Source organism: Chrysemys picta, chromosome 1 (genome assembly GCF_011386835.1).
Source record: "Chrysemys picta bellii isolate R12L10 chromosome 1, ASM1138683v2, whole genome shotgun sequence".
Taxonomy (NCBI): domain Eukaryota; kingdom Metazoa; phylum Chordata; order Testudines; family Emydidae; genus Chrysemys; species Chrysemys picta.
In genome coordinates, this window is record NC_088791.1 from 236,512,621 (window position 1) to 236,536,546 (window position 23,926).

General features: G+C 46.5%; 1 protein-coding gene across 7 annotated transcripts in view; it reads right to left on the minus strand.

Annotated features, from left to right (window-relative positions):
• MGAT4A (alpha-1,3-mannosyl-glycoprotein 4-beta-N-acetylglucosaminyltransferase A) overlaps positions 1 to 23,926 on the minus strand; it is a 150,629-nt gene that overhangs the window by 22,286 nt on the left and 104,417 nt on the right. For all 7 annotated transcript variants that reach the window (XR_006172318.2, XM_024104418.3, XM_042840804.2 and 4 more), the window contains 2 exons: positions 23,044 to 23,151; positions 22,427 to 22,620 (listed from right to left, as the gene is read on the minus strand). Coding sequence is in view for 6 of the 7 variants with exons in the window: in XM_024104418.3 (XP_023960186.1) it covers positions 22,427 to 22,620; positions 23,044 to 23,151 (302 nt within the window). In the remaining variant the exon portion in view is untranslated. The remainder of the gene's footprint in view (positions 1 to 22,426; positions 22,621 to 23,043; positions 23,152 to 23,926) is intronic.

Sequence of the window (23,926 nt, forward strand, 5' to 3'; positions counted from 1 at the left end):
ACTGTGATGAATGATCCTTACAGAAAGCATCATTAAAAGGAAGCAGAAGAGGAAAACAGGGCGCTCTAGTCCTGATTTGGGAAAACATCTCTATTCAGATAGCAGCACATGCTTAACTTTAAGCATCTGCTTTCTTGAATAAGGAAATTCTCTGATAGAGTAATAGGGTGACAAAAAATCCTAAAACAGGATCAGGGCCCTGAAAGAGACAGTGCCAAATTCTGTTGTCAGATGCATGCATGCAAGCTCCATTGACTTCAGTGGCATACACTGAATTCAACAGGAATTGCATAGGAGTAGCAGAACAGAATCTGCTCCAGGGGCATCGGCTCTGTAAACTCTTCAAGAAAAATATTTGTGCTTTTTAACAATTGTTGTTAAATGTTCAATACCTGAGTTTACACAATGCTAACATACAAACAGAATTTATCATACACAGGTCCCTAATCTGCAGATTTTATCAGATAAAACTTATTGAAATTAATGGAGAGTTTTGCCTGGATTAAGGACTGCAAAACCAGATTTGTAATCCTTTTTCTAAACATTTATGAAATCTCAAAAACATACACTGAGTTAACTTTCCAGCATTTAGTACAGGTCTCAATGATAAGTAAGACAAAATTACAGCAAAGCAGCCCAGAAAGATATTTGTTTAAAATGTGCATTTAGATCTATTCAGATGGCCTTATGCATTCTAACACCCTAATCATCAGTGGGAGTTTTACCACTATATTAATAAGATTACCACTCACTCGCCAATATTTTTTCATAAGGGACTTTTTAAAAACGCAAATGCATAAAATGCTCTTGCATAGAGACAGGAACAGTGCTTTTCTTCATCACTTTTTAGTTCACAACTCTTATTACTGACAGCAGGACAGAAATGAGAACAATCACCAAAGAAATTCCTCTATAGTCATCAAGCTCTCTCTGATGGGTAATGGTGAACAAAGTGCAATAGGAGCAGTGTTTTTCCTGCTGTGCTATTAACATTTAGACACTGGGGGTGATTTTGTTCATTTACAGCAGTTATCAGCTCCACTGTAGCAACACTGCAACACACAAAAGTTAGCATAATGTCAGTCTGATACGATTGACCTAAATGAGTTTCCAGGCTTCCTTCCATCCAAAGTTGTCCTTTTCATTTATCTCTCTTCATCTGTGTAAATAACACATACACGTGTATTTTCTCTTTGACAGATCAGGTCTATTACCATAATCAAAGAATGCATACAAAATACAAATAAAGTTATGTATGATAGTTAAGGCTACGTTTTAGTAAATTAAGGCTACCCCCCTTCCCCCCAGGTAAGCACTGCACCCCAGCCCTGAGCCCCCCCATACCCAAACTCCTGCTGCTGCGGGGGCCCCAAGACTGCCCCAGCAGCAGCTGGTGCGACTGGCCCAAGGGCTGCCCGAGCTGCTCAGGCTGCTGCAGAAGTCACAGAGGTCACGGAATCTGTGACTTCCGTGACCTCCGTGACAAACACGGAGCCTTGATGATAGTCTATTCTTGTACTTACTGTCTGCAGTAAGCGTGCCTTCCTCTTGGTGGATAACAAGCACAAGGCCCAAGAGGAGTTGAGCTACAGAACATTTTTCTAGCTGCGAGACCTGACTGATGTGTAGAGAGAGGTGCTTTTGGTTCATGAATTACTAAGGCATCTGGCCTGGGATTTACTGGTGTCAACCCATGGGAACACTGGAAATATGTATTTTTTTTCTGCTTGAGTCGCATTTTTCTTGTTACTAAAATCACTAACAATAGTGTCTCATCTATCTGCTATTTAAACACAATATCCTCAGAATCATTCATTAACATTAAAATTCTGGAAAGCACACACATGTATATTATTCCAAACAGAAGTGAAAATTGCTAAATTATTCTCTTAAAAAATAAAAGCTGTAAAAGAATATTTTAGTTACAAATTTAAACATGCAGAAGTTTGGAAATTATAAAATAAGTCTGTCAATGAAAAGTAATATTTTCTATTTTGTAAATGTAACATCAAGCTACCTCATAAAAATGAAACTGTAAGAAGCTGCTCTATCCCTGACTCCTTCTTTGTATGGAGTTTGTGCAAGGGTTAATAACTACCTAATTCTTGTGTCATTTAAAAAACCTCAACCATTTACAATGTCCACCTTGCAAAATATAAATTACTTCTTACTTTGTTTCAATGTACATAGAAGTACAAGATGATTCACATTGCTAGTGTAGAAAAAGTTGTATAAGATATGAAAAATAGTATGTGACAGTGTCATTACACATGCAATCTTGGTTTTTTTCACTGTATGTCTTGAATGTAATACAGAATTTGGAATTGGATTCCATTGAAAGTAAACTAGATGTAGTATCTAAAAACATACGAGTTGGAGAGAAAAATATAATCTGTTGAAATAAGTACACTTCTACCCCGATGTAACGCTGTCCTCGGGAGCCAAAAAATCTTAGCACGTTATAGTGAAACCGCATTATATCAAACTTGCTTTGATCTGCTGGAGCATGTAGCCGTGCCTCCCTGGAGTGCTGCTTTACCGCGTTATATCTGAATTCGTGTTATATCGGGGTAGAGGTGTATTAATGAAATCCAACACAATCTGATTGCTGTGAAAACCTAAGAAAAAGCACTGACTCTCATTGGTGTGGTAATTAAAGATAGTAACAACTTCCCTAGGCAGAAATTCATTATTTATTACTGATATTCTAAAAAAAAGCTTCAATCAGGATTATAGCCCATTGTGATGAAACCTTAGAAAATTTTTCTTGAAGCCTAATGTCCTGGGTTTTCTTGAAAATCATACAAATGATTTTCATGTCAACTTTTAACTTCTATTTGTGATTTTAATCTTCCCCTTTCCATACTTAAACTGTTTAATCTCTAACAGCAGTTCTTCATCTCTTCTATTTGCAAAATCATGTGCTGATTGTACCATGTTTGATCAGCTGTTGATTGCACAAGGCTCATAAATCAGGTCAGGAAATAGAAAGTAATCTTTTCTAGCAAAATAAAAATATGTATTTTCTAACGTTTCAAAAATCTATGCTGGTACAGAGAATTAATTATTGTTTCTCTGAGCTAAAGTTCTGTCTTTAGGCTTCTGCCTTATGTCCTTTCAAATTTTATGTACTTATAAAATGTACTTATTTTACACTTTTGATGAAGACAAGACTTTCCTTTCTTCACAGCTGGCTTGTAAAGATACTAAAGAGCTTGATACTGAAGAGGAGCATGAACATCACTTGTTGTTTTATATTCTATATTGAGAAAGGGAAATATTTCCCTTAAATTAAAATTCTCTATGAATGGGTGATACTTACTGAACACGTGTCATTTAATTTAATTAAACTACAACTTGATTTTTTTAGAGCCTGTTGTTGTATAACTTACAATTGCACTTTAACTTAGTTGGAAAAAGTATTTTTTTTTTCCTGTCTTGTTTTTATGTGCCTAGTGAACTGTTTGGTCTATTTATAAAATCCTGGGGGTGAAAATCTGGCCCCACTGAAGTCAATGAGAGTTTTGCCACTGACTTCAATGGCGCCAGGATTTCCCCCTTAGTGGTTTTTCAGGACTCCAAGTAGCTGCTTTGTTATCATGGTTGTAGTAGTTATTTAGGTTATAGTATGTGTTTTGTCTCTATATACAGATTTTTAAACAACTCTGGTTTTAATAATCTTCTCTTACTGATTGATGTTTAAATGATTTTTAAAAATAAAGAACACTCTATAGAATATCAGATTACATGTATGTTAAAATGTGGTCGTCTTCTTAGAAATCACCATAGCAGGCTTACTGTTATTTTTCATTCTCCTAAAACACCATTTTTTCTCCTTTGAGTGATTGTGCACATATACATATTGCTGTGGGTGACTCACCAGCAGTTTTCTTATGAGTGCCAGGACTTTGGATTATCTGAAGAGAGACTGATTTGCCAAAGCAGGAATTATCCCAGAAAGCTTGAGTAATAGTGTTGTATCTAGAGAAGCTATGTACAGACAAGCATATTGCTGCTTTGCAAATGTCCACTTCAGGAATGTTGCTCAAAAAAGGCTGATAAAGTGGAATGAGCGCTAGCAGAGTGGGCCATTATTATGGTGGAGTATGGACTTTCGCAAGATCGTAGCAAAGCTTGATACAGTCATAGAATAGCAGGGTTGGAAGGGACCTCAGGAGGTCATCTAGTCCAACCCCCTGCTCAAAGCAGGACCAATTCCCAACTAAATCACCCTAGCCAGGGCTTTGTCAAGCCTGACCTTAAAAACCTCTAAGGAAGGAGATTCCACCACCTCCCTAGGTAACCCACTGCAGTGCTTCACCACCCTCCTAGTGAAAAAGTTTTTCCAAATATCCAACCTAACCTCCCCCACTGCAACTTGAGACCATTACTCCTTGTTCTGTCATCTGGTACCACTGAGAACAGTCTAGATCCATCCTCTTTGGAACCCCCTTTCAGGTAGTTGAAAGCAGCTATCAAATCCCTATCAAAAATCCAGTGTAAAATACAATGAGCTGGAACAGGTTCCCTTTTGATCCTTTCAGCATAGACTTCAAAGAATCCGGCAGAGGATTTGAAAGACTTTTTGTGGTTGAGGTAAAATGCCAGAGCCCTCCAAACATCCAAGGTGTGAAGCTTTTCTTTGGCCTTGTAGCCATGACATTTTGAAAAGAACAGCAGGCGATGAATATTCTCATTAAGGTGCAATGCTGATACTACCTTAGGCACAAACTTGCGGTGTGGCCTAAGATTCTCCTTGCAGAACTAACAACCATCAAGAACATGGTTTTCAGAAATGTTATCAAAGGTTCAAAGAGGGAACCAACAAGCAAGACAGCATTACATTCAGGTCTCATGAAGGTAATGGTACATGTTAAGAAATCCCCTTTAAAATCTGGAAATGACAGACTGTGAAAAGATAGAAAATCCATCCACTGGAAGGTGTCCTGCAAAGATGCATGCTAGATGGACTCTCGCTGAACTGACACAGACCAGAGCACTTCAGATGCAGCAGGTAATCAAGTATATGATTTCAGTGATAGGTTACATACTATAGTTAGTGGTACTGCAATTTCATATTTGAGTTTTTTCAGAATGCTAAGGTGAATACCATATGGTCCTGGTGACTTCTTATTGTTTAGTTTATCAATTTGTTCTAAAACCTCTTCTACTGACAGATCAATTTAGGACAGTACTTCAGATCTTTGCCCAAAAAAATAGCTCTGATGTGGGTATCTTCCCCCATAACCTCTGAATTGAAGACCAGTGCAAAAAATTCATTTAGCTTCTGTGCAAGGGCCTTGTCTTCCCTGAGTCCTCCTTTAGCAGCTTTGTCATCTACTGGTTCCACTGCCTGTTTAGGCGGCTTCCTGCTTCTGATGTACTTTAAACAAAATTACTGTTAGTTTTTTCCATCTATAACAAGTTGCTTCTCAAATTCTTTCTTGGCCTATTTTATTATACTTTGACATTTTACTTGCCAGAGTTTATGATCCTTCCTATTAATCTCATTAGGATTTGACTTCCAATTTTTAAAGACTGTCTTTTTGCCTCTAACCATCTCTTTTATTCTGCTGTTTAGCCATGGTGGCACTCTTTTGGTCCTCCTACTGTCTTTTTTTTTTTTATTTGGCGTATACATTTATTCTGAATGTCTATTGTGGTGTTTTTAAGTAGTCTCCGTGCTGCTTGTAGGCATTTTACCCTTGTGACTGCTCTCTTTAATTTCTGCGTAACTAGCATCCTCATTCTTGTGTAGTTCCTTTTCAAAGTTAAGTATTACTGTGGTGGGTTGTATTAGTATTTTCCTCCCTACAATGATAAATTTAATTACATTATGGTCACTATTACCAAGTGGTTCAGCTATAGTTACCTCTTCCAGCTATATTGGAGGTGGGTAGGAGTTCACAGACACTTGGGACGGAGTACAGCTCTGCCGAACCCGGCATCCTCCCTGGTTTGGGAGACAATCGCATAATGTGAGGTAAATGTGTGAACCGAAGACCATGTGGCAGCCCTACAAATATCCTGGATGGGGACATGTGCCAAAAATGCAGCCAATGAGGCTTGTGCCCTAGTTGACTGTGCCACCCTCACAACTGGCGACGGGGAGACTCCCGACAGGTTGTAACAGGTATGAATACATGAGGTGATCCAGTTGGAGAGCCGCTGAGTGGAGATCAGCCAACCTCTCATGCATTCGGCCGAGGCGATGAACAGCTGCGAGGATTTCCTGAACGGCTTTGTACATTCCAGGTAAAAAGTCAAAGCCCGTCTCACATCCAGCATGTGGAGGTGGCGCTCCTCACCGGATGCGTGGGATTTGGGACAGAGCACCGGCAGGAAAATGTCCTGACCCATATGGTAGGCAGAGACCACCTTGTGGAGGAATGAAGGATGTGGTCGGAGCTGGACCTTATCCTTATGGAACGCTGTGTATGGGGGGTCAGAGGTCAGGACCTTGACATTTATATGCAGGGCAAGGTCCTGCGCAGACCTCAGACCTTGGGTCTGAACGTTTCCCACATGGGCTCCTTACCCCAGGTCCGACGCGTCGGACGCCAGCTCCATGGACGAGGGTCGGCCCCTGAACAGGACCCCGTGGAGCATGTTCCCCGGGGAGGACCACCATCGCAGAGAGGCGATCACCGGTTTGGGCACACTGAGGACTTTGTCCATCCTGTCTCTGAACTGGAAGAACACGGAGGCCAACCAGAGCTGGAGGGGCCGCATCATGAGTCTGGCATGGCGAAACAGATATGTGCACGCTGACATATGACCCAGGAGCTGGAGGCACGCTCTGGCTGTGGTCCCGGGGAACCTTGCGACTGTGCTGACGAACTCCCTTAGGGTTTTGAACTTGTCCAGAGGGAGGGAGGCCCTGGCTGACGTCGCGTCCAGAATTACCCCAATGAACTCTGTGCGCTGCACTAGGACCAACGTGGACTTGGTGTTATTTACCAACAGGCCCAGAGTGGCACATGTGGACAGGAGGAGTGGCACGTGATCCCGCACCTGCGACCCCTTCATGGAGTGGGAGAGCCACCCTGCCCGGTGCCAAAGCCGAGAGAACATTGAAGAGGGAGTCCAAGGTTTCCTCCACCTCCTCAGCTTGAAGGTTGAGGCTTGATGCCACCCTTTTCAACAGTTCCTGGTGGGCGTTAGAGTCCTCCTCCGGGACAGGCAGAGGAGGGGCTGTGATTGCCTCATCTGGGAAGGATGAGGATAGGGGTGCGGTACTCTGCATCTCCACTAGTGCCGCAGGTCCCACCGCTTGGTCCCACTCCACGTGCAGAACCGGGGATGAATGCTCCACCGACTCCTTCTTGGGAGGCTGAGAAAGGGAGGCCAACGGTCTCTGAGGCTCCAGCCACCAAGAGAGCCACAACCGGGGGCTGCATTGGGGGCCATGGAGCCCATTGGTACCATGGTGCCAGCCAAGGAGCCCGGCCACTGAACCTGCTATGGCACCGGCGGAGCAGACTGTTCAGCCTGACTAGCCTGGCCCATTGACTGACGACTGCGAAGGGAGGCCGGGCTGGCATACGATCTGCTGCTATCTCGGGACTGGGACAAGCAGCAGGAATGGTGCCGACCACGAGACAGTGATCCCGGTACAGAGGAGCGGGAGTACAGCTGGTAGCAGCTGCTCCACAACCGGCTCCAACAGGTGGATCCGCAACGGCAAGGTGCTGGTGATCGATGCCTGGGACTGCGGGAGCGGTGTCACGGCGGGGACCTCAAGCGAGATGAAGAATGGGAACGGCATCGATGTCTATACCGCGAAGAGTTACAGTAGCCTCTCGGAGACAAGGACCTCTAGTGCCGTCTGTCCCGGTCTTGACAGGGCACGCTCTCCTTGCGAAGTCTATGGTCCCTCGAGATGGAGCGGTGCCTGGAACCCCTGCCAGTCAGTATCCAGCCAGACAACCTGGTGAGGGTCAACAGGGAGTGGCGTGCATGGCACATGGGGCAGTCGCTGAGCAGGGAATGGCGTCGGGAACCTTCCCTAGACCGTGAACGGTATTGTCCAGGCGGTGACTGCGGGGATCTGAGCAGTGGCTTGCCTCTGGACTGGGGAGCCAACAGCTGCAGTGTCCCTGGTACCGGCAGAGACAAAGTCTCGGGCCTCTTGCAGGGTCTCCGGCGTGGAGGGCACCCAAACGTCTGGGGAGGTAGTCTCAGAATGGGCTGGGCTACTCCGCTCAACTTGAGCAGGGAGCGGTGCCAGCTGGTGGATGCTGCGGTGCTCGGTGCCAACTCGGAGCACCGCAACGGTGTCGGGGTCAGGACCGACTCCATCAAAATGGCTGAGCCGAATGTCCCGTTCCTTCTTGGTCTGAGGTTTGAAGGATCTGCAAATCTTGCAGCAATCGCTGAGATGGGCTTCCCCCAGACAGTGTAAACAGTCTGCATGCAGATCACTCACAGGCATCGGCCGCTTGCAAGTGTCGCACGACTTAAAGCCCGTGGCATGCCCCGACCCAGGTGCACTAAACTAACTCTAAACCAGGGGTCGGCAACCTCTGGCACGCAGCTCATCAGGGTAAGCACCCTGGCAGGCCAGGCCAGTTTGTTTACCTGCCACATCCACAGGTTTGGCCGATCGCGGCTCCCACTGGCCGCGGTTTGCCGCTCCAGGGCAATGGGGGCTGCGGGAAGCAGCGCGGGCCAAGGGATGTGCTGACCGCGGCCAGTGGGAGCCGCGATCGGCTGAACCTGTGGACACGGCAGGTAAACAAACTGGCCCGGCCCGCCAGGGTGCTTATCCTGGCAAGCCGCGTGCCAGAGGTTGCCGACCCCTGCTCTAAACTAAACTACTTCTAACTTTAGGTACTACTAACTATGAATTAACAGAGTCCAAGAGGGAAGCTACAGCAAAGCTGGAGCAGAGCAGTTCCGACGCACCTTCACTGGCGACAAGAAGGAACTGATGGTGGGGGGAGCGCGCAGCGCCCCTTATACTGCGCCATAGCGGCACCACTCCAGGGGTTGCTAGGGGCACTCCCCTAGAGGTACTGCTAGGGGAAAAGCTTCCCGCACCAGTGCACGTGGTGAGCACGCACACCTATTGTGGAATGCACATGCGCAATCACTTGAAGAAGAAAAGGGGTATCTATAGTCTCTTACAAAGTATTAGAACCTAAAGAAAGGAAATGTATCTTTGACACAACAATTACAGTGATAGAATTGTCAAGCATTTAAAGCTACTTTTAAATGTGACTCATTTTTAGTTCAAAAAAGTGCATTTGGACAACAAGTAGCATATCAAAATAGCCAAAGTGGACTTCAATAGCCTAGTAACAACTTAAAGTGACTGCATCTTTTTGTAATCTTAAAAGTGTGATCTATTTTGAGGGTCTTAACATCCAGAATTAATGATGGATTTATTTTTGCAAACAATCCACAAAATGTTGATGTCCAATTGCCTATCAAGAATAAAACTAGTGAATTCACAGTACAGCACTGAAATAGAGAGATGTGTGAAGAAGCACATCAGAGATTGCAAAGATGACAGTGGGATTCTAGCTTACTATATAGGGGGTTCAGTGCTCTGGATGAGGAAAAGACGGTTACTCACCGTTGTAACTGTTGTTCTTCGAGATGTGTTGCTCATATCCATTCCATTAGGTGTGTGCGCGCCGCGTGCACGATCGTCGGAAGATTTTTACCCTAGCAACACCGGCGGGTCGGCTGTGGAGCCCCCTAGAGTGGCGCCTTCATGGCGCTGAATATATACCCCAGCCGACCCGGCGCCCCCTCAGTTCCTTCTTGCCGGCTACTCCGACAGTGGGGACGGAGGGCGGGTTTGGAATGGATATGAGCAACACATCTCGAAGAACAACAGTTACAACGGTGAGTAACCGTCTTTTCTTCTTCGAGTGCTTGCTCATATCCATTCCATTAGGTGACTCCCAAGCCCAACTTAGGTGGTGGGGTCGGAGTGAGACATTGCTGTGTGCAAAACTGCTGATCCGAAGGCAGCATCGTCCCTGGACTGCTGCACTAGTGCATAGTGAGCCGTAAACGTGTGGACTGACGACCAAACCGCAGCTCTACAAATGTCCTGGATCGGAACTTGCGCCAGGAAAGCCGTCGAGGAAGCTTGGGCCCTCGTGGAGTGAGCGGTGAGGTGTGGTACTGAGACACCTGCCAGGTCGTAGCAAGTCCGGATGCAAGACGTAATCCAGGAGGATAGGCGTTGTGAGGAGACCGGTGATCCTTTCATTCGGTCGGCCACTGCAACGAAGAGTTGCGTCGTCTTTCTAAAGTGCTTTGTGCGGTCAATATAGAAGGCCAGGGCCCTTCGCACGTCCAGGGAATGCAAACGTTGATCCTGGCGAGTAGCATGTGGTTTAGGGTGAAAAACCGGGAGAAATATATCCTGGTTGATATGAAATGGAGAAACCACTTTAGGGAGAAAGGCAGGATGTGGACGAAGCTGCACTTTATCCTTGTGGAAAACTGTGTAAGGGGGCTCGGATGTAAGCGCCCTGAGTTCAGAAACGCGCCTTGCTGAGGTGATGGCTACGAGGAAGGCTGTCTTCCAGGACAGGTACAGAAGTGAACAGGTGGCCAGTGGCTCGAATGGAGGACCTGTGAGCTTGGAGAGAACCAGGTTGAGGTCCCACGTCGGAACGGGTTGACGTTGTTGTGGGTACATCCGGTCTAAGCCCTTGAGGAATCTAACGACCATCGGGTTAGAGAATACCGAGGACGCGAGTTCCCCTGGGTGAAAGGCCGATATAGCGGCCAGGTGAACTCTAATTGAAGATATCGCCAACCCTTGCTGTTTTAGGGAGAGGAGATATTCCAAAATAAGAGGAATAGGTGCGTGCAACGGGGACGTGGCTCGTTGTTCGCACCAACAGGAGAACCGCTTCCACTTGGCCAAGTATGTGGTCCGTGTTGAAGGCTTCCTACTGCTCAGCAGAATCTGTTGGACAGAGTGTGAACACTGTTGCTCTGCCTGGGTGAACCATGGAGCAGCCACGCCGTGAGGTGGAGTGATTGCAGGTCGGGGTGACGCAGCCGGCCGTGGTTCTGCGTGATGAGATCCGGATACAACGGAAGCGGGATCGGTGTCTGAACCGAGAGTTCCAGCAGCGTGGTGTACCAATGTTGTCTCGGCCACGCTGGAGCGACCAGAATTACCTGTGCCTGGTCTCTGCGCAATTTGAGCAGTACCTTGTGGACCAGAGGAAACGGAGGGAAGGCATAAAACAGGTGGTCTTTCCAGGGAAGGAGAAACGCATCCGAGAGGGAGCCTGGGGCTCGACCTTGCAGGGAGCAGAACACGTGGCACTTCCTGTTGTCTCGAGATGCAAACAGGTCTATCTGGGGAAACCCCCACTTCTGGAAGACGGAATGTATGATGTCCGGACGGATAGACCACTCGTGCGTTTGAAAGGACCTGCTGAGTCGGTCCGCTAAAGTGTTCTGGACTCCAGGGAGGAACGATGCCGTGAGATGGATTGAGTGGGCGATGCAGAAGTCCCACAGGCGAATGGCCTCTTGGCATAGAATTGACGAACGTGCTCCTCCTTGCTTGTTGATGTAAAACATGGCCGTGGTGTTGTCGGTGAGAACTAACACACAGCGGCCCCGTAGGAGATTGAGAAATGCCTGGCACGCCAGGCGCACCGCCATCAGTTCCCGAACATTGATGTGTAGGGCTAGCTGAGGTGCAGTCCACAGGCCCTGGGTATGGTGCTCGTTGAGATGGGCGCCCCAACCCAGAGATGAAGCGTCTGTGACCAGGTGCAGAGAGGGTTGTGGGGCGTGAAACGGCATCCCTTCGCAAACCACATTGTGATCTAGCCACCATGTGAGGGAGGTCAGGACCGAGTTCGGGATTGTGACCACCATATTCAGGCTGTCCCGATGTGGGCGGTATATTGATGACACCCAGGTCTGGAGTGGGCGAAGCCGAAGTCTGGCATGCCTGGTTACGTACGTGCAGGAAGCCATGTGACCCAGCAGGGTAAGGCACGACCTCACCGTGGTAGTTGGGAAGGCCTTGAGTCCTTGGATGAGGCTCGTGATGGTGCAAAAGCGATTGTCTGGCAGGATGGCTTGTGCGCGTCTGGAGTCTAGAACCGCACCGATGAATTCTATTCTCTGGGTAGGTTCTAGAGTGGATTTGTCCTTGTTGAGTAGGATACCCAACTTGTTGAATGTGCGCACTATTATGTGGACGTGATCGCGAACTTGTTCCTTGGTGCGACCGCGTACCAGCCAGTCGTCTAGGTACGGGAACACCTGTATCCCTTGCCGACGAAGGTACGCTGCCACGACAGCCATACATTTCGTGAAGACCCGTGGGGCCGAAGATAGGCCGAAGGGAAGGACTGCAAATTGGTAGTGCACCCTGTTTACCACGAATCGGAGGAAGCGTCTGTGAGGCGGGTAAATAGCAATGTGAAAGTATGCGTCTTTCATGTCGAGGGCGGCAAACCAGTCTCCAGGATCGAGGGAAGGGATAATGGCCCCCAGAGAGACCATGCGGAACTTCAACTTTACTACGAATTTGTTGAGTCCGCGCAAGTCCAAGATGGGTCGCAGACCTCCTTTGGACTTGGGGATGAGGAAGTAACGGGAATAGAATCCCCTGCCCCTTAAATCCACCGGAACCTCCTCTATGGCCCCCATGGCGAGGAGCGTAGAGACTTCCTGTATAAGAAGTTGCTCGTGAGAAGGGTCCCTGAAGAGGGACGGGGAAGGGGGGGAGGAGGGGGGAAATGAAGAAAACTGGATAGCGTATCCCCTCTCCACCGTGCGGAGGACCCAACGGTCCGAAGTTATAAGGGACCAAGCACGGTGGAAGTGGGAGAGGCGATCCCGAAAGGAGGGGGCTGGATCCTGGGGGATGACTGGGGCGCCGTCCTCGACCGCACCTTCAAAAGTTCTGCCTGGGGCCTGAAGGTGGTCTAGGTGGCCCCTGGTTCTGGCCAGGTTGAGGGCCGGTCCACCTTCTTCTACCACCTCGCCCTCGCCTCCGGGCCGAGTCCTGTCTCTGACGAGGCGGGGGGGGGTAGAAGCGCTGAGGCTGCAGCCTAAACGGCCTGCGCTGGGGGCCCACAACATGCATCCCCAGGGAGCGCATGATTGTTCTCGAGTCCTTGAGGCTCTGCAGGCGAGAGTCCGTCTTATCTGAGAACAATCCATGACCCTCAAAAGGCAGATCTTGTAGGGTTTGCTGCAGCTCCGGAGGCAAACCCGAAACCTGAAGCCAGGAGATCCTGCGCATAGCGACACCCGAAGCCAGGGTCCTCGCCGCTGAGTCTGCAATGTCCAAGGAGGCTTGCAAGGAGGTCCGAGCCACCTTCTTGCCCTCCTCTACCATGGCTCCAAACTCCTCCCTGGACTCTTGGGGAATCAACTCCTTAAACTTCCCCATAGAGTTCCAGGAGTTGAAATTGTAGCGGCTCAGTAGCGCCTGTTGGTTCGCCGCTCTAAGTTGTAGCCCTCCGGCTGAGTAAACCTTGCGGCCAAACAGATCGAGCCGCTTAGCCTCTTTTGATTTAGGCGCTGCAGCCTGCTGGCCGTGGCGCTCTCGTGCATTCACTGATTCCACCACCAGTGAACACGGTTGGGGGTGGGTATACAAGTACCCACAGTCCTTAGACGGGACAAAGTATTTTCTTTCCACCCCTCTCGCTGTGGGTGGAATGGAGGCAGGAGTTTGCCATATCGTATCCGCATTTGTTTGGATCGTGCGGATCAGAGGTAACGCCACCCTCGATGGGGCATCTGCTCCAAGGATATTCACGATCGGGTCGTGAACCTCCACTATCTCCTCCACCTGTAGGTCCATATTACGGGCCATCCTACGCAGGAGATCCTGGTGAGCCCGAAGATCTATCGGAGGGGGACCCGTACAGGAAGTGCCCGCCACTGCCTCATCCGGAGAGGAGGAAGAGGATGCCTCCGGTGGCACTGGATCCAAGGGGGGGTCCTGATCCCCCTGCTCTTGGGCCGGGGCATCACCTGCACTTGGGTCCATGGTGTCGGGTGGTGTGGACACTGAAGCCTCCATGCCCCCTGGCGGAGGCCGAGAGATGGTGGACTCCGGGGCCCTTCTAACGGAGTGACCCGAGCGAGAGGTCGAAGCTATTGGAGCCCCTTGCGCCTGATGGTACGCCCACGGGGTCCAAAACGACCAGTGAGATGGTCCATGAGAGTGGTCCTCTGCCATCTCCTGCCAATGGCCCAAGTTTCGTTCCTCGGCTTGCCCTTGAGGGGGATATGCCGATCTCGACAGGTCCTCCGAGGAGCGAGACACCGATCTTGACGGCCATGGCGGTGCCGAGAGAGATGAAACGAGCCCCGTGGGCTGTGGTGCCGCACGGTGCCGGTCTGGAGATGACCTATCTCTGCGCGGTGCCGGCGATCGGTGCCGGGACCGCGATCGGTGCCGATGACCTCGTCGGTGCCGGGAGTCGGATCTGGACCTCGACGAGGACCTGGAGTATGCCCGGTGCCGGGAGCGGCCCCTCGACGTCGAGCGTCGACCGTGGCGGTGCCGAGAACTACGTCTCGACGTTGATCGGTGCCGACGATCATAGCGGTGCCGAGACGTAGAGCGGTGCCGCGAAGAAGATCTTGGCCGCGAGTACGACCGGTGCCGAGACGGTACTCGGTGCCGGGACTGCGAGCGGCGTGGGGACCTGCTTCGGGACCTGGATCGGTGCCGAGGTTCCAGCCCTTGTGATGGAGGGCGCATCAAGGCAGGTTTCCCCCTCGACTGGACCGGGCGAGTCAACGGTGCCGTCGGTGCCGGTGGTTGAGGCGGTGCCGGCTCCGTGAGAGCTATTAAGTCTCTCGCCGCCGCGAAGGTCTCTGGCGTCGACGGGAGGCACTGTATCACCGCCGGCCTCGGTGGAGACGCCGTCTGCACCGGACTCAACGGCCTCGGTGCCGGAGTCGACGGTGCTGGAGGCACCTGTTTCCGGTGCTCCACCGGCGTACGCGGCTCTACCCCCGGCACTGGGGGAGCCAGCGTCTTCGGCACGGAGGTCCCCGTCTTATGGGCTTTCTTATGCCCTGGGGATAATGACCGGCGCCGAGGCACTTGCCGTGCTTGCGGTGCCGACGAGGTCCGGTGCCGGGAAGGCTCATCTGACGCCACTCGCGTGGTCGTCATGGCCGGTGCCGCCGGGGCACTGCGCACCGAGGCGCAAGGTGCCGGGGCTTGACTTGTGGATGGAGCGTCCGGAGTAAGTGCCGCCTCCATCAGGAGTTGCCGGAGCCGAAAGTCCCGCTCCTTCTTGGTCCTTGGTCTGAAGGCCTTACAGATCTTGCACTTATCTGTTTGATGGGACTCTCCCAGGCACTTCAGACAGGAGTCGTGCGGGTCGCTCGTGGGCATAGGCTTAGCGCAGGAGGCGCACAGCTTGAAGCCGGGAGCGTTGGGCATGAGCCCGGCCCCGCGGCCGGGGGAGAAAGGGGGAGACGACCCCCTTAATCCCCTGAACTATTAAAACAACTAGACAACTTTTAAAACTACCACACTAGGACTATAACTATAACTATAACTACGAATAATGAAGTAAGCTAGGGAGAGTGGAGAACAGCTAAGCAGCGCTCCACAGTTCCAACGACCGTCAGGGGCGGTAAGAAGGAACTGAGGGGGCGCCGGGTCGGCTGGGGTATATATTCAGCGCCATGAAGGCGCCACTCTAGGGGGCTCCACAGCCGACCCGCCGGTGTTGCTAGGGTAAAAATCTTCCGACGATCGTGCACGCGGCGCGCACACACCTAATGGAATGGATATGAGCAAGCACTCGAAGAAGAACTTCAGTTGTAAGAACTGTTATCGAAATGGAAAACTAGTTTCAGAGTCTTGTTCAGTTCACTCCATCCCTGTTGTAGTATGGTTGGCTTAGGACAAGAAACATCCACTGAACTGCTGACGTTATGAAGAAATAAAATAAACAGTTGGGTTTCTGTGTGTTCAGTTATGCTCTTATCCTTGCAAAAGAACAATTTTTCTGATTCTCAAAAATATGGAGTTTTAAAGAAAGGGATCAAAAGTTTATAGCTAACCAAACAAATTACTACAGAAACGGTAAATTCAGCATAGTAAAATGTTTTACATAGAAAAATACATTATGGGAGCAAGTAATTGCTGTGTTATGCTGTTACAGATGCACCATTCATTTGGTCAGATTTGTAGTCATTATTTCCATTAGAAAGTTCATATATCAGGATTTTACTAACACAGCTAGCTACTAACCAGTAACTCTGGGGTGGAGCTTGGCAGACAAAGTTTCATTCAGGTTCAGAAGGCTTTTTTCATTGGTTTCAAGAATCACAGACAAAGAGAAGTTTCAGAGTAGCAGCCGTGTTAGTCTGTATCCGCAAAAAGAACAGGAGTACTTGTGGCACCTTAGAGACTAACAAATTTAGTCTCTAAGACAAAGAGAAGACATGCATACCAAAGGTCATCAAGTTCCCTCCCCTCACAAATCCAGATTGTTCCCAAAAGTATACTTTCTAATGTTTATCTAGTTTAGTTTTATTCCACATCCTACTCCATCTCACCATCAGGAAGGTTTTCCTGATATTCAGCCTAAGTTTTCCCGTTCTTAATTCAACCCATTACTCCCAGTTATAACCTTTGTGTACTTCAGTAAATCATTCCTCTCCCTCATTGGTGTTTAGAGCCATGATATATCTGCAAACTTATTTCTCCACTTACTTGTCACTTGACTTTAAAGGAAGCAGATTTAAGCCAATACTGAGTGCTTTTGAAAATCCCACCACTTAAGTGCATCACATCCCTGACAATTCTTAACAGTAGTAACTCTCCCAAATCTTCTGACAATTCAAGAAAGGTAAAAACTGACGTGTGTGGACTTTGGGTAATGATATAAGAGCCCAAATAACATTTCAATATTTATTAGAAATTGAGAAAATGACCTCACGTCAGATGAAAAACTACTTAGACTTATGACAGGTTTCAGAGTAGCAGCCGTGTTAGTCTGTATCCGCAAAAAGAACAGGAGTACTTGTGGCACCTTAGAGACTAACAAATTTATTAGAGCATAAGCTTTCGTGGACTACAGCCCACTTCTTCGGATGCATACAGAGTGGAATAAATATTGAGGAGATATATATACACACATACAGAGAGCATAAACAGGTGGGAATTGTCTTACCAACTCTGAGAGGCCAATTAAGTAAGAGAAAAAAACTTTTGAAGTGATAATCAAGATAGCCCAGTACAGACAGTTTGATAAGAAGTGTGAGAATACTTACAGGGGGAGATAGATTCAATGTTTGTAATGGCTCAGCCATTCCCAGTCCTTATTCAATCCTGAGTTGATTGTGTCTAGTTTGCATATCAATTCCAGCTCAGCAGTCTCTCGTTGGAGCCTGTTTTTGAAGTTTTTCTGTTGTAATATAGCCACCCGCAGGACTGTCATTGAATGGCCAGACAGGTTAAAGTGTTCTCCCACTTGTTTTTGAATATTATGATTCCTGATGTCAGATTTGTGTCCATTAATTCTTTTGCAGAGAGACTGTCCGGTTTGGCCAATGTACATGGCAGAGGGGCATTGCTGGCACATGATGGCATATATCACATTGGTAGATGTGCAGGTGGAACTAGCCCCTGATGGTATGGCTGATGTGATTAGGTCCTATGATGATGTCACTTGAATAGATATGTGGACAGAGTTGGCATCGGGGTTTGTTACAAGGATAGGTTCCTGGGTCAGTGGTTTTGTTCAGTGATGTGTGGTTGCTGGTGAGTATTTGCTTTAGGTTGGGGGGTTGTCTGTAAGCGAGGACAGGTCTGTCTCCCAAGATCTGTGAGAGTAAAGGATCATCTTTCAGGATAGGTTGTAGATCTCTGATGATGTGCTGGAGAGGTTTTAGTTGGGGGCTGAAGGTGACAGCTAGTGGTGTTCTGTTATTTTCCTTGTTGGGCCTGTCTTGTAGAAGGTGACTTCTGGGTACTCGTCTGGCTCTGTCAATCTGTTTTTTCACGTCAGCAGGTGGGTATTGTAGTTTTAAGAATGCTTGATAGAGATCTTGTAGGTGCTTGTCTCTATCTGAGGGATTGGAGCAAATACTCAGACGGGGAGAGCAGCTGGGAGCAGCAGGACGCAGGCCAAGCCCAGCAGAGCAGCCAGGGACCCACCAGGCAGCAGCAGGAGCCCCAGGGCCAGAAGTCCGAGGAGCAGCAGCAGCAAAAGGGCCAGGAGGCAGCCCACATGGCTCCCTCAGCGCAGCACCCCCCGGGGCCGGGAGGAGGAATTACACTCTTCCCAGCCGGAGCCCATCAAAGCTTCCCTCGCAGGGAAGCCAGTTAACAAGTGGTTCTAAAACCGCTTCAAAATTTAACAACCGGTTCGTGCGAACTGGTGAGAACCGGCTCCAGCTCACCACTGCCCTCAACACGATAAACTGAGATGACACTCTTCAGCAAATATATTGTGTAAGTCATGTCCATTTTTGAGGCACAAAGTTTACTTATGACATTTCCTAGCAAGTTTAGAGCATTTGTCAAAACTGCCAGGTTGCTTCTGACACATCCTAATTAAACAAGTATCTAACCAAAATAAAAATTAACTAGTTCCACCCCCTTACCCTGAAATTCATATCTATAAAAGTGTGCACTTTTTTTTTCAAAAATGGATAAGTAAAAACACAAACAATATTGTTCATTTCAATATAACTTTGAAACAGAAACTTTGAAGTTGATCAAAAACACTGGTCTACAATTTTTGAGAAGTTGTCTGCTTCAGAGATAAAATGCCATTTATTATGTATTTTGATGTGCTGAATTCAAATATGACAATTAAAACAACTGGCTACTGTTTCTAAGATATTTAAGTTTTTACATTTTATGTCTATGTATATCGTGTAGATAGTAGAGTTTTAATCGTAAACTGTAAACCTAGGTCTTTTCATGTGTTTATGGTTGCTTTACATGATAATATTTCACCTGTCCTGTTTATGTAACACTTTAAAAATCAGCAGAAGGGTTATATAAATAAAATTTATTATGAAACAAAAGGCAAAAAACTATTATGTACATAGTTTAGTCCTGTTCAGTGTCTACTCGGCGCTTCTTGCCTTGTCTCTTGTATTCATTAAATGGAGCATCTCTTGTCACTGTCCAGCAATAGTCTGCAAGCATTGATGGGCTCCATTTGCCCTGATAACGTTTCTCCATTGTTGCAATGTCCTGGTGAAATCGCTCGCCATGCTCGTCGCTCACTGCTCCGCAGTTCGGTGGAAAAAAATCTAGATGAGAGATCTATCTGTATCTTTAGTGACATGTTGCAACCAAGGCTTTTGTATGCCTTGAGGAGGTTTTCCACCAACAACCTGTAGTTGTCTGCCTTGTTGTTTCTGAGAAAATTTATTGCCACTAACTGGAAGGCTTTCCATGCCTTCTTTTCCTTGCCACGCAGTGCATGGTCAAATGCATCATCTCAAAGAAGTTCACGAATCTGAGGACCAACAAAGACACCTTCCTTTATCTTAGCTTCACTTAACCTTGGAAATTTTCCACGGAGGTACTTGAAAGCTGCTTGTGTTTTGTCAATGGCCTTGACGAAGTTCTTCATCAGATCCAGCTTGATGTGTAAGGGTGGTAACAAAATCTTCCTTGATTCAACAAGTGGTGGATGTGGAATACTTTTCCTCCCAGGCTCCAATGACTGTCGGAGTGGCCAATCTTCCTTGATGTAGTGGGAATCTCTTGCACGACTATCCCATTTGCAGAGAAAACAGCAGTACTTTGTGTATCCAGTCTGCAGACCAAGCAAGAGAGCAACAACCTTCAAATCGCCACAAAGCTGCCACTGATGTTGGTCATAGTTTATGCACCTCAAAAGTTGTTTCATGTTGTCATAGGTTTCCTTCATATGGACTGCATGACCAACTGGAATTGATGGCAAAACATTGCCATTATGCAGTAAAACAGCTTTAAGACTCGTCTTCGATGAATCAATGAACAGTCTCCACTCATCTGGATCGTGAACGATGTTGAGAGCTGCCATCACACCATCGATGTTGTTGCAGGCTACAAGATCACCTTCCATGAAGAAGAATGGGACAAGATCCTTTTGACGGTCACGGAACATGGAAACCCTAACATCACCTGCCAGGAGACTGCACTGCTGTAGTCTGGAGCCCAACAGCTCTGCCTTACTTTTGGGTAGTTCCAAATCCCTCACAAGGTCAGTCAGTTCACCTTGTGTTATGAGGTGTGGTTCAGAGGAGGAGGATGGGAGAAAATGAGGGTCCTGTGACACTGATGGTTCAGGACCAGAAGTTTCATCCTCTTCCTCGTCTGACTCAAGTGAGAATGATTCTGGTGCATCAGGAACCAGCAGTCTTTCTCCGTGGGGTACTGGGCGTATAGCCGATGGAATGTTTGGATAATGCACAGTCCACTTTTTCTTCTTTGACACACCTTTCCCAACTGGAGGCACCATGCAGAAGTAACAATTGCTGGTATGATCTGTTGGCTCTCTACAAATCATTGGCACTGCAAAAGGCATAGATTTCCTTTTCCTGTTCAACCACTGGTGAAGATTTGTTGCACAAGTGTTGCAGCATGTGTGTGGGGCCCACCTCTTGTCCTGATCTCCAATTTTGCAGCCAAAATAAAGGTGATAGGTTTTCTTAACCATAGTGGTTATAATGCGCTTTTGTGATGCAAAAGTCACTTCACCACAAACATAGCAGAAGTTATCTGCACTGTTCACACAAGTACGAGGCATCTCTGCTCACTTTGGCTAAACAGAAATGTGTCCCTTTGCAAAATCAAACACCGAGACAAATAAGAGAGCACGACACTGTATGATTTCTAGAGCTGATATAGGGCAATTTGTTCAGCAGAGTGATGTAAGCTTCGTTATGATTGCATCATCCATGACTTCTAGGAATAACATAATGCAATTCATAGCATGTATGACGCAATACCAGCTTCAGATTGCATCATTCATTGTTTTGCCTAAAAAGCAAGTACTGTCCAAACCCAGTCATAGATTTATTCATAGATCCAGTCAAAGATGTATTTTAGTCATTTCTGGTTTAAATTGAGATCGCTTCCCTTTATAACTCACTTATCCTCCGCCATTCTTAAGTCAAGGGTCGTGTATACTGTCCCAATAGCATATCTTGAAAATTAGAGCCAATCAACAATTTCAAGCATCATTTTCGTTCTCAGTGACCCAGAATTAGTAAAGTTTGACTACATTTATTTCAGAAGCATTTTGGCTGTAGAGCAGTGAAACCTACCACTGAATGTACACTCTCCAGCTGAAAGGTGTCTATTTCATATTATTGCCACAGATAAAAGGTATTGACTTTTATATGATACGGTGGGGTGTATGTACCCCCTTTAAGGTACATTCCATGCAGGCCTAACAACTACACTGGAAGAAAAGACTTTTATAAGCAACTGAAGAGTACAGTAATTTTTAATTCTTTCACCTCTCAAGTGATCTGCATTTCACTGGTCAGAATCATTGAAGCAAAAATTACAATGTGGGGAAAATACTAAACTCAGTGAATCTGAGATCTTCAAGATCAGTTAAGGTTATGACTCAGTCTTCAGCTTGCTGCAAATCCATGGAAGAAGTTGACCAACTGGGTTCACTTCAAGAAGGCAGAAAGAGCAGCTTGACAGCCTGAGATATCCTCCACAAGGAAAATATCTAGTGAGATTACTCCAATAGTAGTAGTTACCACTGCAAGGCTTTGGGTCTGCAGAAGTGGGGCAGCAGAAAGGCACAATGTGCATGAAAGGGGAATATAAAGATATCCTAAACAAAAAATTTCTTTCTGAAGTCGTGGGCTAGTGTACAAGGGGAAAAGAAAATAAGCAAACAAAAGAGACTCCAACATAACTAAAAGAGAGGACAGTGGCAACTTAACAAAATTAAAATTACTCTGTTAAAAAATAAAAGCAAAAGTAGTATTTCCTTGCCTTAGCTGGCCTAAAGGTTAATAAATAGAAGAGGTCACTTTCACTCCTCTGTGTGACTGTAGCAAATCATAAATTCAAGCACAGATGCAGATAAAAAACCCACACACATCAAGTTTGAGTAAGATAAAGGGCTTGAAAAAAAGTCACCTTCAACCGACTGGAACAGACTCAATTTGGCAGTCTTTTTTAACTGCTGGCAGGGTACTGGCTGTGGTGTTATACTTCTGGAGAAGGTTACAAAAATAGATTTTGTAGCAAAATACTCTAAATAAAATACAGAGTCAACTACAACGAACAAAGTTGATTGAAGCACATTTTAAACTGAACCGCAAAGTATCCATTTCATTTGATACCTTGTACGAAATTACTTTTTCATTATGTTTAATTTATTATTTCCTCAATTCTATCCTCAAGCATACTTGCTCAGCAAGCATCTTTAGCTGTGAGACCAAAAGACAAGTGATTACTAACCTTTCTACGTTGACTGGTTTGTCAAATTTAAATAGGATATAATCCCCCGCAATGGGTGTAACAGCCCAGAAAAAATCCTCTCCCATATAGGTTTTTTCCAGTGTATGTCCTTGGTAGACTTTTAAAGATGTAGAAACTTCCGCGGGTGGATTCACATGAATTTTATGTAATAATGGTTTCAGGAAGTCTTTATCCTAATTGAAAGAAAGACAAACATGCTATCAAGCTGGTCAGGCAGTCTCTTTTCCTTAGTGGCTAATTTTGCTAGTACTTAAAAGCAAATGGAAAACAAAGGACAACTAATGTATTATCCATTTTCTCCATTGTACATCTCAAACCCTGTATTGATTACTTAAAAGGTCACAGTATTACAGATAAAAGGTTAGAGATTTAAAATGAGAGACTATATACAGAAGTTGTATAAAAATATAGGAGTTGAGCTGAACATTCTCCTATTCAATGGTAGCAAGCTTTAATCAGGCTTAATTCCAACTAGAGTATAATATATTATACTTAAAAATGCTAAACTATAGCAAAAAGTTAATTTTCTCATCTGATGAAAAATCACTTATCAATCCTGTCTGATCTGGAAGGGCAGGGAAGTTTTCGCTACTAACCGTGAGTTTCTGGATCTTTCCTGCTAGGGAGGAGTGCAGTCCAACATGTTGGAAAAGGGAAGGCCTGAAGCGTATTCGTAGATTAGATTTCTGTCTGTCACAATGTTTCTTAAAATAAAATCAAGAAAACCTCACATTAGCAAAGATAATAAAGAAAGATCAGTGAGTTTTTATTGAAATTGTATGATAATCTATGATTCCTGAACCAAAACAAATTACAAGAAACCGGAACTATATACTTCATTCCTGATGCTATCTTCTTTCATTGCCTAAGAGCACCATTGGGCTATTCATTCTGGTTAAAATTTACTCCTCTCCTCCTCCTGCAAAAAGCCTGAGTAAATGGGCTCTGTACAGAGGAACTATATGAGAAATTATCTACCAATCAGTAGGTGGGTGCAGGGCAGCCTGTAACCCTACCACAACTACTTCTCCAGTCAAACAGGTAATTTCTGTACAGCCTCCATATGATGATATGTGACCAGTATGTCTGTATAGTCTCAGACAAAATGCTCTCCTCTCTCCCCTTTCCACCCTGTGACAATACTAATGGGGCTCTCCTGTTGATCCACCCTATCTAGCTGGTATTGGACCTGGCATAAAGCTGCTGAGTAAATTCTGCTCACTCATTGTTGCAAGTGGGGCTTGTTAACACTACAGGAATATAAGGAAGGTCGAATTAATGGCATCTGCAGGAAACCTTAGAAACATCAAACTTGGGCAGAAAACTCAGGTTGAGATTTATGTTGTTTAATTCTTGTTTCTAGTACCAGTAAATCCAATTCTCAAGTATGGTATAAATCTGGACTATACTCTGACTACAAGTATTCTGTTCAGAGCAATCTGCTCACATGCCCCATATTCTCCATCTATACTGGTCTAC